This window comes from Ixodes scapularis, unplaced genomic scaffold (genome assembly GCF_016920785.2).
Source record: "Ixodes scapularis isolate PalLabHiFi unplaced genomic scaffold, ASM1692078v2 PGA_scaffold3__209_contigs__length_174095766, whole genome shotgun sequence".
In the NCBI taxonomy this organism is placed as follows: domain Eukaryota; kingdom Metazoa; phylum Arthropoda; class Arachnida; order Ixodida; family Ixodidae; genus Ixodes; species Ixodes scapularis.
The window spans coordinates 30,989,665-31,007,392 of record NW_024609868.1 but is presented as its reverse complement, the minus strand read 5'-3'; the positions used below and the strand labels follow the sequence as shown (position 1 = coordinate 31,007,392).

At 46.2% G+C, this 17,728-nt stretch overlaps 1 protein-coding gene across 3 annotated transcripts in view; it reads right to left on the bottom strand.

The window, feature by feature from the left end:
• Positions 1-2,684: 2,684 nt before the first annotated feature.
• LOC8025481 (basic salivary proline-rich protein 2) overlaps positions 2,685-17,728 on the bottom strand; it is a 62,084-nt gene continuing 47,040 nt past the window's right edge. For 2 of the 3 annotated variants that reach the window (XM_029969173.4, XM_029969174.4), the window contains exons 6-9: positions 10,937-11,158; positions 9,543-9,668; positions 6,853-7,185; positions 2,685-3,373 (exon numbers count right to left, since the gene is read on the bottom strand). In XM_029969173.4, the coding sequence (XP_029825033.2) occupies positions 3,351-3,373; positions 6,853-7,185; positions 9,543-9,668; positions 10,937-11,158 (704 nt within the window). In that variant the 3' untranslated portion in view covers positions 2,685-3,350. The remainder of the gene's footprint in view (positions 3,374-6,852; positions 7,186-9,542; positions 9,669-10,936; positions 11,159-17,728) is intronic. The other variant, XM_040500749.2, reaches the window with a different exon arrangement.

Here is a 17,728-nt window from a genome sequence, read left to right as displayed (position 1 = left end):
AAGAGATCCGTTGGAACATTAGGATGAGTGAACTAGAGACAACTATCATCCTAGTTTAGAAAATTAAAAATTAAAAAAATGTCCTACTTACACTCGTCAGCATCCGCGCACGAACCGCAGAACGACTTGATTGTGCCGACTGACCTGCTTCATTCATCGTCATAGCACCGTACTCTGACGAAAATTGAACTTCTTTCTTGGCCAGCTTCCCGATCATACAAGTCAGTGGTAAGGTCATACGAAACAAGACCCCTCGTTCTTTCTGCGCTTTCTTACAGTCGGTCCTTTCCTTTCAAAAACATTTCACCTTACGATGTACCGCAGCGGACGCTACGTGGTACTGTAGCCAATCCAATGCCGTGTTAGTGTCACGTGACCTTCGAGAGCGCCGCAGCGACGCGCAGGTGATTTGATGCGTGCACAACGCTGAATTGGCTGCGATTGTTCGTAGCGTCCACCGCAGTCGGTGGTAAAATGGAACGGAGCATAGTAGGGATCTCGCTCTATCGTCATCACGCTTCCTGAAGAGAAGTCCCTGTCAGGGGACTTCTCTATTTTAGGGGACGTTTGAGATGAAATGACCCATTGACATTTATTCTGAAGATAACAAAAGGGGACTCTGTGTATAATGACACGTCGAAAAGAAAAGAATCAAGGTTCATCTCGCAAGCGGAAGACTGTCGGCACAGTAGGTGACATATTTCAGAAGGAAACCGGCGTTTCGACGTGTGGCGTTCGCTCGCAGTCAAAGAGCGAGCGAAACGAAAACCGACAACGGACAAAACGACTTTCATTCAGGAAGTACTAAAGGACGTCTGACTTTGAAATGCGCACCGTCGCCTCAGCCGCAGTGTCCTTCTCTCGTGGCCTACGTGTTCTCTCTTTTTCGTTCTGTTTCTCGTCGGCCTCTTCACCTGCGGAACAGGAGTTTCGAGAATGTCGTAATGAAGTTGGCGGAGAATCGGTCGCGGTTTCGTTCTGTGGCTTTTAAGAAGAAAAGCTGGGGACCGCCATTTTTCTTTTTCTTTTCCTGGTTTGTCTCAAGACGAGTTTGCGAAAACAACAAAAAGAACAACAACAACAATAACAACAACAACTACTACGAGGACTCCTCGTTATTTCGTTTCCCGATAGACTTGACATCGGGGAGACTGCCGTCTTAAAGGCGGGTAAGGCGTCTCCAGGAAGTTGTGTCTTATCTCATTCGAACAATGAGGACGTCGCCAATGCGGACGTTGTGGTGTGTATACGGTGTGGCGCATCGATGCATGCCGGAATCGAAGCAACGCATCTAGAGGCTGCCGATGAAAACGGAAGTTTAGTCGCCGCTTAGTTTTGTGGCTTTTTTTATTTGTTTTCTTTCGTTAGCGAGTGCGCGGGACTGGAAACAACAAGTAGCTGCATTCCGCGTTTGAGAACAAGCAGGCTCGTACGCAACGTCGTGACGTAACGAGCTTTTATTTTCATCAGCACGCGCGGCCACGGTCGGTGTATGTTCAACAAAAACAAGGCGAAAGAGCAGCATCCAACAAAGACGGCTGCTCTTTGCGAGAAACCAAAGCGGCCGTCGCGAGTAATAAAAGAAATAACCAAACCATTTTATACGATTGCCTTTTTTTCGTTTGTGTGCGCGAGTGTGTGTAGGAAAAAACAAAAATGCAGACGTGACAATACTTATGTAAAGAAACAGTAGAAAAACAACCCGTTGGTTCAATTGCACGATTTAGGGGTCACTGGAGCTTGTGTGGACGGGATACTTTGAGTCGGCCTGTAATACAGGTGAACCAACAGGCTGATATCAAACTGCCTCATAAGTTTAGGGGCCTCTAAACTCGTCGAACACAAAGTTGGGGCCGAAGTTCACGGAGCGCGCTGATTGGACTATCACGATGATGACTTCGCGCTTTTGTCGCCGGCGTCCAATCGGCGCTCTCCGCGAACTTTCGGCTCCAACTTTGTGTTTGACGAGCTTAGGGCCCTAGGACTGTTTTGTAGGAGCTCGTTTTTTTTTTTCCTCGATTGTTACACAAAAGCAAATTTATTAGCCCACTAACAAGTTTAGACAGTCATCGAACTCGAAACAGAAAGTGAGATGTGCATACGGTCTGTAACAGCAACGCGGGGCTTGGCGTGTACCGGACGTCTACTTACAGCTCAGCAGCCAATGAGATTGCAGCGTTAGCCGACAAGAATGCCCAATAACCAATCACGCAGCAAGAAGGGTGAATTAATATAATAGGCCACGCCCCGCGTTCCTTAAGCTGTCGCTGACCTTATAATTAATCTTCAGACAGGCAACGATATGACGTTAATGTTCGAGTATCCTCATAGATAAGGAAAACCCTGAAATTTATCGAAACTAAAGACATTCTACTGTTTTTATCGTCTTTTTTTAATTGTCTGGCTCATAGAAATGTGCACGAAAACGACAATTTCGAATGCATTTTTTTTTTGTTCTCGACGTTAGTACGGATTAAATCGCAAGCGACAACTTTCTTTCATAATATACACAAACAAAAAGTATAGAAAACAAAATGTCAGAACACACACAGAAAGGACTGACTAGACTGTTATCCTCATCGGCTGTCTAATTAGCACCTGAAAAGCGCGACGAACCTTTTTCAGGTTCAGCTACACTCAACTTGAGCAAACACCAAGTCTCTACGCCTACTTTCATTTTCCCATCCGGAAACACAACTGCTGCAATCGCGACGTTAAAAAAAAAAGTAAAACAAAAGCATTATGAGTATTTGTGAAACAAGTATCTTCTCAGCGTCTAAATAGCATTTGAGCGTCTTGCTTTGTTGCAAAGCTATTTCATCAGAGGATGTTGTTTTATGCCGCAGGGGAGCATTCCCCCAATCCCAACCGTTGTTGCGTAAACATTCAGACTTTCTCTCGCGAGTATTGGTACATCCTAAACAAAAGAGGGTCTGTGAGTTTGCTTTCCTACAGAACACGAGACAACGAATCCCCGGCAAACATTACAAGAATCTCAGCGAATCGCAAAACTCAAAATATAATTAGACAAAAAAAAAAAAAAAAATACGAGTTGGGATTTTTCTGTTTCGTGCCACGACTGGTTGACTCCGTGTCCGCAAAAAAAATTACCTCACAAACTTTTTTTTTTTGTATAGAGTTGAATCGCTGGCAAACGCGTATTTGTCGATATCACGAACATGCCGACGTACGCAAAATATTGGCGCGACGCACGCATACATTCCCAAGTCTGTCGAAATCGGCTATACGCGAGCTGAAGATCAGCATCATGTTGGTGTTGGGTGGCGGCGCACTCGAAACTGCCGCGAAAAGAAAGGTTGTACTGGTTGCTGCGTGTCCGGGGGCGACTTCTAATATTCTGTCGAGCCGTCATCTGAAAAAGAAAAAAAAAAAAAAGCCACCATGTTACATACACAATAGGATGAGTGCGCAACAAAGTTTTGCGGCACGTTAAAAAAGAAAAAAAAAACAAAAAAAAAAAAACTGAGGATAAACGAGGTAATGTGATATCGTTGACTAGAAAATATGTACCACGAAAATGTAATAAAATATTCAATACTTAGAAACAGGTAACATGCTTTTAAGATTACTACAAATTGGAATTGGCTGCAGAAAATTAGTTGATCAGTAATTAGGGCGTAGACTTTCCGGTGTTAACCGAAAAAAAAAAGTAACATCCGTCAATGTCTAAAATACAAAATCGGTTGAAACCGAAAACACCCATTGGATTTGGATTTTTGCTTCTGGACAGGTTTTTGGCAAAACCTCTCTGACTTGATGATTAATGATCTTAATGAAGTTGTTATTCAAGCAAATTATTCCTTCGAGTATAAATACCTTTGTTCGACGCTCTTACGCGGTTGGAAATTAATGGCTGCGATAAATAAATCAATGATCGTGTTTGTAGAAGTAAAACAAACAAAAAAATATTAAAAGACAGAACAAACACGTAAAACAAGGGGCAAGCGTGAAAGATCTGCTCGTATCGTTTTTCGTGTGTCTATTATTTTATTTTGCTTTTTTTTTTTTTATGAAATGGACAGGGACGCGGTAGCTTGCGGCCGTACAGTCACACAAAGTCTTCCGTTTGTAACATCTGCTCAACGGCCTACCTTACCCTGCATCCAGCGTCAAACGTCTAAAATGGGGGAAAAACAACAGCAAAACATTCCACTAAGGTCATTGACAGCTTAATAAACGTAGGGACTATAGTATATTATATTCACGCTTTCCGTATCGTGGTGGGTTGTCGGTGTTTTTATTGGTTAATGGCGCAATCTCATCGGCTGTTGAGCGATAGTAAGATACTTGGGGGTTCACCACGCTCTGCGTTTCTTAAATTGTCGGTCACTATACTATAGGTATAATTCGTATGGTGCTCGGATGGCGTCTCCAACTAATGTGAACACGGCATAAAAAAAAAAATGGTCTCTTGATTTTCATCTTATGACATCATAGAAACGTCACGCTGCCATCGGTCGCGATCCTGGCGGCGCCTCAACAGCTGTGGTGGATGTAGCAGACGCCTGTTCTGCTGCAGGTGGCTCTCCAACTTGACAGTCCGCGGAAGCTTCGACCGACAGGAGTTGGAACGCCGCGACGACAGAGCGACACACGAGTTTACTCCTGTTTTTGACCGGAACTGCCACGGCCAACCGCCAGGATCGCGACACCTGACAGCGTAACACTCCGGCTTTTGTGACGTCATTTGTTGCCCCTTCGGGACCGCTGCAAGTTCGTCTGCTTCTTGTGCAGGAGTTGTGGTGACGTCGGAAAGACGCCGAGCTCTGATTGGCTCTGATTGAAGGCTTACCCACTATCCTTCCAGTCAGAGCCAATCAGGGCTCGGCGTTGTGACGTCACCAGAACCCCTGCAAAAGAAGCAGACAAACTTACGCGCCACATTGGACGCTGAACACACGAGTCGGAGACGCGTTCCGGGAAGCGCAATATTAGTTATGCTCCTATTTTAGAGACTGAATAAGTCTGAATATTTTATAGACTGAATAAGTGCAAGCTTGAATAAGTCTGAAGACTTTATAGACTGAATAAGTGTAAGTCTGAATAAGTGTTATTAACTAACATCCTGTTTACAAATAAAAACACATTTTGACTTGACTTGAAAGTATCAGAACGGTGTAAGATTTTGGCACTGAGTTTAAATTCTGATAAGTGTGTCTAAGTCAATTGTGGAGCGAAGGACGATCTAGTCCCAATCATGAAATTTTATTGACGATAAAAAATTACGTTGCAACACTAATGCTCAATTTGTGGGACTCGGTTTCTTCTTTTTATCTTTATGTCACCCAGACCGTTAAAAAATCTGGCTATACTCTTCGAAGTTTCTTATCCTAAACTTTGTATAAAGCCCTAGAGAAAGTAAAAGAGATTCCCTAAATCTCTTTGGCAAGACTTGCTATTTAAGGCACGTGAGGGGAACCTCATCAAATGTACCTTGTAGATAAACTATAGAAAACTGAAAAACTGTGCTGCGAATGGCAAAGCTGAGGGCATGCCATGTCTCAAGTCGCGCGGACCATTTAAAAAAAAAAATATTTGAAGAAACATTTTGTGCAGCGCCTAAGTTAAGAAATATTCATTACGTCCCTCGTAGAAGTACTGAGTGGAATCTGCTGCTGCTGTCTTGGTTTATGTATAATGACATGGCGTCCTTCCTTTCGGATAATAAACCTGACTTTTAATCTTGATGCTTCTACAGTATCTACCCCATTTTCAATATCAGTGCATTTTCAAGAACAGAGTTTGTGTTGCTTTCTTCTCGCTCTACCCGCTGTAATGCGCCGCTGGTTGTTTGGTGTAAATATTAAATACCAACGAACACAAATATATGCAGGGTGTTTCTTTTTAAGTTAGACAGATTTGTTTAAAAGAAGCCGTGAAAGCTACACTAATGCAGTTTCTGCAGGTGAGTTGTATGGTTAGGGAGAGAGAGAGACAGAAGTGTTGAAAAGAAAGGAAGCCTGGAACTTATGGTTGGAGAGACACAGTGTGTAGGGGTGCTAATCGTAACGAGCAGTCGACTAATCAACTAAAATATGTCAATTAACGCTTTAATTATTTAAAATGAACAAATGGTTCTAATTAGAAACTTGCCAAGCTTCATCGAAAACAACTGGATCAGTCAATATTAGAAAGGCTCGGAGCATGCGGGAAGCACGGTGGAGCGCTAAAGTTACCACACGTGCAACAGACGCAAGGCTATAGCGGTGCCACAACGCGCGTGCGCAGTGTTTCCCTCTCTTAACATAGGTCCAGCCTTGTGCCTGTTGCACGAGCGGTAACTTCAGCCCACTACTGCGCTTTCCGCGCCTTTTTTATAAAAAAAAATACTGATTTAGTGGTTGTCGATGGCGCTCAGCAAGTTTCTAATTGGAACCCTATGTCTATTCTCACAAATTAAAAAAAAAAAGTTAGTCAACAAATTTTAGCTAAATATTCTACGTATCGTGACGATCAGTCCCCTCCATTATGTTCCCCTGGCCGTATTATATCACACATGAAATAAGTGTGCTGTGTGTGTGTTTAGCCAGAGGGAAGGTAGCCCCAATGGGCGTCTGGTGTCTCTGCTGTTGAGGTGAAATTTAGACAGTGCGGTACCACAGCTAGTCTGAGGTCTTCAATACGACCGCACGTCGGTACGATACTCATCTAGATTGAAACGGGCAGGAGTGGGGATTCAAGGTATGATCCCTGGGTTCGCATTCGCATGTCGATGCTTTATAGATTCTAAGAGGTAATAGAAATAAGAATACGAAGATGGTTCTTCATCATCGTTGTGAAAGGCTTTCGGAGCCAACAGCGGGACGCTAAGTAGCTATAGAGACCCCTTACCGGGCGGTCCCCCCTGGGGTTCCCCCGTCATGGCCTGGAGCATCTTGAAGGACCTGGACGGGATGTGTCCGCCGGTGTACTTGCGCGGCTCGGCCTCGGCCTCCTGCATGGACGCCGGCACGTTGGGCTGCGGGAACACCTTTTCGGGGGTGTACACGACACCCCCTTGCGCCGGGGGTCCCGTGTAGCCCTGCTCGCTAGAAGGACCGCCCAGCTGGATGGTCATCTGAGTCGTCTTGCGCGGCTTGGGCTGTCCGGGCTGCTGCTGCTGTTGCTGTTGTCGCGGTTGCTGTTGCTGTTGACGATGCTGGAAGACTGACGGGGCCAAGGGAGCTGTCGAGAGAAGGACCACGCGCTGCTTCAACGACTCCACCTTTGGAGCAGCAGGTGAAGTTGATATTTGTTGCGCCCACGAATGCGTGGCTTGCACCAACGTCACACCGGCGGACATTGCGGTGGTTTTGCTGGTGAGGGCGTATCTTCTTCAGCATACATATCGCATCGCCGAATTACTTTTTCTAGGCAAGAACAAGTAGGAAAGACCGCATTCACAGTGCACTCCCTACAGAAAAAAAAAAAAACAAAAAAAACTAGCATAATTTTTTACATTATGAGTTATGGAACTAGAAATTTAACTGGAATTGTTTCCGGAAACCTGAAATCCAGTTTGCAGACAAAGGATGAATTTCAGAAAACCAGAAATCCAGACAGACTCCAGTTATATTTCCAGTTCCACAATCCAGATAGTGACGTCACGTGCAAGCCACTTACAACCGTATGCGGAGCGCAAGTTCGTCTGCTTTTTGCACAGGGGTTGCGATCATGCCAGAATGCCAGAATCTTATTGGCTAATTGAAACAAACAAAAAAAAACCTATTGGGTAGATTTTAAGGCATCTAGCATTGACGTCTACCCACTCTCCTTTCAATCAAAGCCAATCAGAGCTCGACGTCGTTCTGACGTCACCGAAACTCCTGCGCAAGACGCAGACGACTTTCTCTCCGCATAGCAACCATGCTTACCACGCACATATGTATGAACGCGTTCTTTTCTGTACACTACGGGACATGGGACAATACCCACGTGATCGAACACCTGGTAAAGAACGATTATTACTTAATACGTCTAGCTGGAATACGCTATACAGAAACGAGGGACGAATATGTTTTGGGTGAAGTAATCGCCATCGAGGGCTCCCAACTGTGTGTAAAGGTCATCAGGTTGTTACGATGATTTGCGGAATTTGAAGAAAATTTCCCGGAGCAGGCACACTCGTTCGAGGGAAGTTTTTGGGCACGCGAGAAACCTCCATTAGACCGGGTCAAGGAGACTTACAACCACAACATTTCCGTCTAAAACTGAAGTTAAAAATGGAAGTGGGAAATAATTTTCAGAGGAAATGACGCGAATCATCCGCGAGCAAAAGTGGCGTGTGCGCATCTACAAGGACGAGAATCCCCAAGTTTTTTTTGTTCTTTTTTAAACGTGAATAGAGTCACTGTCACGACTTCCAGCGCTTCACGTGTCTTTCGTCTTAAATGCGGGCAGGATAAATTCTGGTAAAGTACGCCCACGGTTGTCAATACATTATCGGCCGCCTCAACCTTAGTTATGCCGGCCATAAGGAAAGTTGCAATTGGTGTCAGAGATGTTCGGCGTGTTCTTCGCTTTTGTGCCTTGGTGAGTTTGCCGTCAAATAGCGGTCTTGAAAACACGTTTGTCCTTCCTCGAAGCCCCCGCGGTAGAAAGTTATTTCGGACAAAACGGACTGGAGAACTTATACGCGAATATCACGCGGAAATAAACGGCTCCGCATTAATATATTCCAGCTAATTCCTTTATCTTTTGGAAGTCGGTAGATGTAATCAGAATTTGAGGTTGCATCATTTACGAGCGAGGCAGAAGAAGTGTTTGCAGTGCGCTACCCAGCAGATAAGAAATTGAAACTGTTCAGGAGGAAGAGTGCGCATATTTTATTTTTATCTTTATATGACCAGAAACTTCCGGTCTGTAATGACGCACGCGATAAAGGAAGTGTGCTATAAGATACGAACCCAATTAATAATAAATACTAATGAGGTTAAAAAGGAAAAGGAACGTAAACCGCCGATTGTGATCCGACGGAAGTCGCGGAGTTTAAACAAATATGAACTAACCGTGTTTTCACTTGGTCGGACCTAATGAAGTCTTCGGTGACTACCCCAAAACGACACTCATTGTTTCTATTAAATCACGTCTTAAAAAAAAAAAAAAGAAAAGAAATGTTAGTTATATCGCTGCAGAAAAGATCGCCCGGCTTGTAAATTCCGTCAGACACAATAAAGGCGCGAAAGCGCATCATGGCATTTGTGTCCAAATTTAGCGAAAACATTTTCCCGCTAAATTTAACGCGTACATTGCGACGTCACATCACGTGGCACTGTAGCGTCACGTAACACCATGACGTCACGTGGCACTGTGACATCACGTGACACTGTGAGTCGGGTACACGCTGTGACTTCATATGACACCATGATGACACCACGTGGGACTGTGACGTCATGCAGTGAGGCCAACACGAACAAGAAAGGTCCGAATCATTCCAACTGCAGGGCTCGGCGTTCCGACGTCACCGCGCTCTGGCGTCTCCTCCTCTCCCCCTGTTTTCTGGCACATTGCTTTAAGAAGAAATGCCGGTGTTGTGTACTCACTGCCGTCCGCACCAGTCATTTCCTGAAGCACCTTGAATGACCTGGACGGGATGTTGGGACCTCGGTACCGCGGGTTGACCGTGGCATCGTCCAGCTCTTCCGGATGGTTGCAGTACTCACGAATATCTGTAGGAATAATAATGATCGTCACGTCTTCGAAGCGATATCTATGGTCCACTATACTCGCATTCGTCGTTACCAAACACTGACCTTACACGTGTCTAGCCCAATGCAACAAAGACAAAACAAAAAACAACTCAAATTTGCGTTCTACAAAATTATTTGGTCGGCCAAATAGGCGCGTACTATAAACCACCTGTGCATTCCTTGGGCTTAGCTTTAAGGTTATTGCGACATCTTCCGTATCCCCGAGCGTTTATGGCGACGAGCGCATACGCACGAAGAAACATTTGGCACAAAAATAGTCACTAAGTGCGCTCGCCAAAGCTTCAGGCGCGCGGCTCGAGATTCCGTCGAGAGCTTGCCAAATTCGAGAGGCCCGCAAACAAACGCAAACCAAAAAGGGTCGTGTAACGATTTTATTACATATACCTTGGAACGAATACTTTCCAGTCACGTTTACAGGCACGACGACGGGTCTATCTCCACTTAATTATAATAGAAAAAAAATCCAATTATAAAGTTACTCAGCGGATTAAAAACGAGAGCTCCGAACTGTGGACTATGGAATCTGCCAGCTGACTAGCTATACCATATTGAGCAGCGAATTCGGACATCGCTGCTTCCCATTGGCCACCGCAGTCATTGGATTTTCCTCTCATGAGTGCAACCAATGAAAAACGCCATGCTCCAATGGTCATGCGGTCTCAGTGGAGAAAGGGGTGGACACCCTTTTGCCTCCCTTTCTCCACTGAGACTGCACGACCACCACTCGGGAGCGATATCACTCGCCCCCCCTGTTCGATAAACTGATCGATCGAAAACTCAAACATAAAAAAGCTAGTCTAAGCAGATAGGAGGGACTTGAAAACTCCAAACTATGAAGGTTTTTTGGACTGTGACCTTTCTCTGGACAAAAAAGCATACACACACACACACACAAAAAGAAAGAAATTAACATACTGGAGGTTTGCGCTGCGGATGTAAAGGGGAGGCGGGGGCTTCGTCAAGTAGCGACATGCTGCTTTTTTTCCCTGCCTTCCCCTCTCAGATGGAGAGGAAATAAAATTGATTGAAATTGATTGAAATTTTTCCGTCATACCTTCCTATCAGCGCTTTTACGCCCCATTCTGACCAACCGGGAAACTATCCACCGCTAAGGTACAACTATATAGCTTCTGTAAAAAATTGTCGGGAGCCCATCGCGACTTTACTGCCGTCGTCTGTAATACATGTAGTTCTCTACCCTCGAGGAGTCAGTGGCCCGCGCTCACCGGGCGGAGGCTCCTGCTGGAACTGCTGCTGGCCATATCCCTGCTGCGGGTAGCCCTGCTGCTGGTAGCCCTGCTGCTGGTAGCCCTGCTGCTGGTAGCCCTGTTGCGGGTCGTCGGCACCGGTCATCTTCTGGAGGACTTGGAAGGACCGCGACGGGATCTGGTCCCGGCGGAGTCCAGTGAAGCGCATCTCATCTTCCTCGCGAGGCCGCGGAGGCGCTGCTGTGAGGAGACGTCAGAAAACAAAGGGAACACCTTAGCGTACACCCAAACATTTGGAAAAAGAACAAAGGATTTGCCAAAGGTCAGTCTTCATACACTGTCTGAAGCGTGTTTCTTCCTTGTATGGATAGTCGTTGGCCATTCAAAAACCGTCTTTAGAAATGTTCGAAGTCCATACGTATGTATGAGACATAACATTCATTGAACATGAACGAGGCGTGTACACGCAGATCATTCTTTCATGATGTCTACAGACTGTGTCTCTGGTATGATGTGCACGAGAAGTGTGACCGGTGCTTTGTAACCCAAAGACGCGAAGACAGAAACAAAACAAGAGACACGACGTTGTTGGCGGAACGGCCTTCCGAGTAGTGAGATGTCTTCGAGGGCCGTGTGTTTACGTCGTGCGTTCCCTGCGTTATGATGGCAGACCTCGAGCCGGTCGCTCTCCGTTTCAAAACCGGACACAAAGTGTGGGAAATTCTTTCTTAACGAGATATTGCCGGCAAGAGCTTTCCCGCAAGAAGTCGTGAAAGTTTGTTCGTACGCCAACTCGTGTGTTTACGACGTTAGGTCAAGGCGATGGCTCCGGCTGTGGAACAACGGATACGCGTAGATGCTTCGCTATTTGAGAAACGGTTAAAAAGCGCTCGCGCAATGACCCTATGTTCCTGTGGGGGAGCGCGCGCGCTTGTTTATGAACAATGAGTCGATCTACGCACGAGCGGAAAATTGGCAAAACAATCTGGAGAAATTCACGTACAGTCGCTGTATTTCGAAGGGTGTGAGCTCTGAATAGCTGGTACCGTAACCGCAAACTTCAAGTGCAAGGCTTGTCTCTTGATATATATGTAAAACATTTTTCTTTCCGCCCGCGCCAAGTATTGCAGGTTAGCAGAGGTGAAGTATCTTACACAAAGTATATTTTACGGTCTGCTGGATCGAAATGCTATACGCAAACACACCGTATTCCCTGATTTAAAACCAACGTTGCTAGTATTTCCGCTGCAAAATCTTAGCTAATTCTTTATACAAAAGATTGACATCTAAGCGGCCAAATAAAACCAAATTGGTATTGTATATATGCATATATATTATACACGAAGTATACCTTCTTCTACGCACCCGCGCAATAGATTTTTCTTTTAAGATGATTTGCTTGTATGCGAAGAGAGTTGGCATACGCCTTTTTTTTATCAACAACTGCCGAACCTTTGATTTATATATATATTAAAAAAACAAATACGATAACACGCTTTTCAAAAACAATACAACATCTTTTCGGCCAACAATTCGCCAGTCCCCAAAATAGACTCCATCCGCAACAGCTCCCCCGCCCAGAATCTAAGCATCATTACACACATGGCCACGAGCGCGGAGGAACTTGCACAGACTTACTCTTCGTGTAGGGCACGTAGGGAGCCACTCGCACGAGCACTTTCTCCATCTCGACCCTCGTGGTCGACTGCACACCTTTCGCTTTCAACTGGATAGCCTCGACGGCAGGGCAGACCGCGCGGCCCGACGCGGTCTCTCCCCCCACCCTCGCCCTTACGGCTGTCCCCGATTGACAGTTCCAACGTTACGTGAAAGCGGCAGAAACGTTTCTTCGCATCCCTTTTTTCCTTCCTTCCTCCGCGTCCAGTCCAGCGGCGTGCCTGGCAGACAAATGATCATCGCCCTCGCGGCGGCCACCAACGGGCGCGCACGCGACTTGGCCAGCTCGCGCCACATCGGTAGAACAGCGCGCGCGTTTGTTTTAGCGCGGGAAAAGTGGTTTAACGGCGCCAAACACTTCCCGCGCAAAGTGGCTTCGCCTTCTTCGCGGCATGGCTGGCTGCGAGTCGCGACTAATACGCTCGTTAGTTGCGCAAAGAAACGAGGATGCGCTGCCGACCGACCGGTCGGTTTTTGTGCGATGTACGAAGTGCGCACAAAGCGTTCGTTGCCCAAGTGAAGGACTTCTTTCAGAATGGACCGAGCTTCGCACTTTATGAAAGGAATTCAAAGCGGGGCTGAATGCTCGCTCTCATTAACTCTATGGTACAGTTCACCGGAGATTTCATTTCTTCTGCAAGTCCGCGATTCTGGACATTGAGGATGTAATTGCGTAAACATGTTACGACTCCTTGGGCGACGTTCGCGTTCAAGGGTGGAAGAAAGCGTAAAGAACAAATGTGCAGATTTCAGTAAAGAAAAAAAAGACAGGCGTTGTGCGGTCACCCTTGAAATACGGCACACCTGGGCGCCACTAGATGGCGCAGACGTCTTGCTTAGCGTCTTGCCGTCATCCTCTACACATACACACAAACACAAAAAGAACGATTAAAAAAATTACGTGCGTCTTCTTTTCCTTAGAACACTCGAATAACCAATGACAAGATCTAGAAAAGGAACCTATTAAATGGCGGTGGACAAGGAAAAAAAAAAAAAGCTTTTCTAGTTATTCATTAATTCTACGATGTGGTACCGAGCCTCATTTGAGCGTATGGGACGTCATGCTCAAAATCGCGGAGGAGACATCATTTTTCGCGGGAAAAAATTCATTGGGCGTCGGTGCTTGACTCTTCCAGTGCTTTGCAGAAAATTGACGCACAAGGCTCAGTATGTATTAGGCTTGTGGCTATCTTAAATACTGTAGTCAAGATACTGTATTTCAAATACTTTTGGTAGTATTTTGGTATCTTGTAAATACAGTTAGTCTAGAGTATTTGCTACACTTTCTTAATTACATTTCTCTCTATCTTGTACCCAGTACCTCAAACACATTTTGCAATCTTGGAAAAAAAAAAAAATGGCCGGAACAATCTTTGGAATTAGGGATGAAAAGCCGGTGAGTTCACTTTGCCGCAGAACACGGAACTTGGTATTCGCTGGGATCCTTGTTTTTCGCCGTCGTTGGCTGTCGCCGTGCTCTGCAGGAAAGTTTTATTGATGCATTTATTTGTATTTATAATATACTGCGAATATGCCTTATTTATTATTATTATTATTCACTACAGTCAACGATCGAAGTATGCACGCAGACGTAGGGCAGTAAATTCCATTCGTCGATTGTCGGCACACAACATACGTATTTAAAGGTGCTATTTTGAAGAGTATACGGTCTGACATTTTTCGAGTGGATCGAACTTACCGAGCGCCAAGGAGGTGGCAAAGTGTACAGGTCTTTGTCTACAAATGCATTATTGAAAATTAAACAAAAAAAAAAAAAAAGCCTATTTTTGCAGCTTTTCGTCAAGCCTCAAGCGACTCGAGGGTGCGTTTACGTTCCACGCTGGATACTAAAGAGATCCGCCTAAAATCCCAGAAGAGCGAACTCACGTACATTTTTGGAGCGCGTAGATCAGTGACATCAAACCAAAAGGCCGAACAGACAGCCCGCCATCCTCACCATTGAGTCAAAGAACGAAGAAGAAAAGAAAGCAAGCCACATCAAAATTAAAGCGAAGCTAAACTCACATTAGGGGGCTTATTTTGAGTGAGAAGGCAGACGTCAATAGAAACAACATTCGTATACACGGCTAAAAGCTAACGCGGCAGTCGAAAACGGATCTAGCAGCCAGAGCACGAATCCACTCGATAGAGCGTACTGACGAAACAAGCGTCAAGAAGCCGTAATAGCGCAGTCTACGACGTAAACGCAACACGTGAAACGCAGTCTTTACTGGAGCATTCCCCGGCCTCCGACCGCGTTCGCGCAGACGCTCAACGCCGCAGGAATACGATAAATTCCAAAGCACAAGCAGCTTCGAAAGATAAATGATTGCCGCACGAACTATATAACGGCGTGCGAGAAAAGAAGAACACCAATACATTGGCAGCATCAACAGCCGCACGGCCCTAGATTATCTTCGAAGATTAAAAAAAAGAAAAAAGACAACTAAAGCGATAAATGGAAAGGGAACAAACAAGGACCTGTCAGCAGCAGGCACGGAAGCGAGGACACATCCGCACAAGATATACCCGAGAAAAAAAAAAAATATAGCAGCACGAAACCAACACGCTCACGACGAGAAAAACGAGCGCCAACAAACACTGCCACTGGATCGCGCGTTAGTATAGTTCATTTCATCTTATGATGGACCGCACCGGACGGTATACGAACCGACGGAGCCAATCCAATGGCTTGCGCATGTCACGTGATCTTCGCGAGGAGACCCGCACACAAATGCAGCCATACATGGCCACATCGAGAATTGGGCAAATGAGGCCAGTGGCCCTAAACTCGTGAAACACAAAGTTCGGGCCGAAAGTTCGCGGAGCGCACCGATTGGATGTTGGCGACAAAAGCGCCAAGTCATCGTCGTGATTGTCCAATCGGTGCGCTCCCTCAACTTCGGCCCCAACTTCGTGTTTCACGAGTTTAGGGCCCCAGGAGACCTAAACTCGTCAAACACAAAGTTGGAGCCGAAAGTGCGCGGAGCGCGCTGATTGGACGTCCGCGACAAAAGCGCAAAGTCATCGTCGTGGTTGTCCAATCGGTGCGCTCCGTCAACTTCGGCGCGAACTTTGTGTTTGACGAGTTTAGGGCCCCAGATATTCGTCCACGTATACACCCTATCTATACACCTTACTTGCCCAATTCTCGATACGGTCATTCATATAAGACATTTCTGAAGGCGCGCATAGTCACGTGACACGTTCGCAGCGCCCGATTGGTCGGGTCGGCCCGTAGCGTCGGTCGCGCTCCATCGTACGGCGAAACGGAGTTGTGGTAGCAGAGGGAGTCCGCATCCGCAATTCATCGCGTTCCGACGCTGGAACGAGCTTCGGGAAAGATCCAATAACCGGACCGGGGCGTGGTCGCGCGGGGTGCAGTCGGAGGCAATTGGCGTTAAACGAAGCCGCTCTGAAATTGGGGTCGTGTATGGCGCACGAGAGCGCGGTGGCTTACACAGCGGCGAGCGCGGAAGGCCCTACGGTACACGCGGATCATTGATGCGGACTCTGAGTGGCGGCCCCCGTGTAGGAAAGAGGGCAGGCCACCAAACACCGCTCGGAGTGGCTTCCCGGAGACCGTGCGTGGGGGACGACGCGCCCCGTCGTGGAGTGGTCCTCGACCCCAAGTGTGCACTCTCGACGCGACCGGATAACAAACTCTCTGGGAAAATGCTGCGTCACCGTGACTCATTCCGACCGACTCGGTTGATTGGCTGGGGGACAGCGGATATTCCGTGTGACGTGATCGGAAGAAGCGGCGACGTAAAGTAACTTGAACCGTTTATAAACTCGGGCGGTTTCGTGCACTGTTGGCCGACGAGATGTTTCGGTGGCGCCACCTCGCGGGCGCCATTCTGTGACGCAGCTGGCAGGATGCCAGCACACAACCCTATGTCAAAGCAAGGACTGGCTATGTTATTTCGCATCTATGCCGATCAAAAACGGCTTATTTATTAAAAAGAACAAAAAAAACAACAACAACGTGTAATGACTTTTTTGTGTGAGTAATTTTTCTATTGAATAACAGCGGCTTAAAGTTGCTTTTTATATTAAAATAAACAAAAAAGCTCTGTAGCTTCACACTTAAGTTTACGCTTCGTGCGTCAAAGCTATTCACAGCCTCTCTAATCTTTTTTTTTTTTTTTTTTAGGATCTGTGAATGCTGTTGTAGAAAAAGGTTTTGCATTCACCAGAGTAAGTGACGTGCTTTCTTCTTAGCTGCGCACGCGCTAACAGTTGTCTTGCAAAGCGCCGCACACTTGTTTTACCTACATTGAGCTTGCCAATATCGACGCTTCTTTCTACCCAAGTGTTTTGACTCGACAGTTGCTGACGAGCAAATTCTCGTCAGCAATTGACACTTAGCTTTTCACGCATGCATATGTGGCAAAAAAGAGTGACACATCGCAACTCAGTTGTGCTAAAAAAAAAGCAAACATTTTCATAAATATTTAAATTGTCGGACATGACCCAGCAAATTCCGGCGATTGATTAATACCCCTGTCAGACGGAAAAGTAAATGTCAATTTGATCGAATGTCATTCACCGCTAGGCGAATCAGCCCGTTATCCTGGTTCTGCACGTGGCGCCTGCACGCGCCACGTGGCGTATTAAACACGCGGATTGGCCGAGCTGTAATCTCATTTTTCTTAAATTTTATTTAGCGTGCCCGTCTGACAGGGTTATTATTTGTTCGAATCATTATTTACTAAGAATTTATTAAAAATTCAAAACCGTTCACTGAGAAGCGGATCACGCATTATGCGGATCTGGGTCTGCGAGATTAAAAACACAAACGGTAACAATTCATAGCAGGAGTATACCTCATTTATACGAACGCTGAAGTGCCACCGACTTACTAGTACCCCATTCACACGGTCAGCATAAAGGTACCTTTAACATAGGTCCCTCTGCTATCGGCGAATCAGCCCGTGCTCTTGGGTCGCGAGCACACGCCACGCGCGGAAGATCGTTAATTGATTGGCCGCTGAGAATAAAGGTCCCTTAGAGAAAGGTACCTTTGCGGTCGTGTGAATGGGGTATAATACCCCATTCACCTCGGTCGCGAGGGGGCCGCACATTTCGCGTCGAAACGCGCAAGGATTTAATTAAAACGACTCCGGAAGC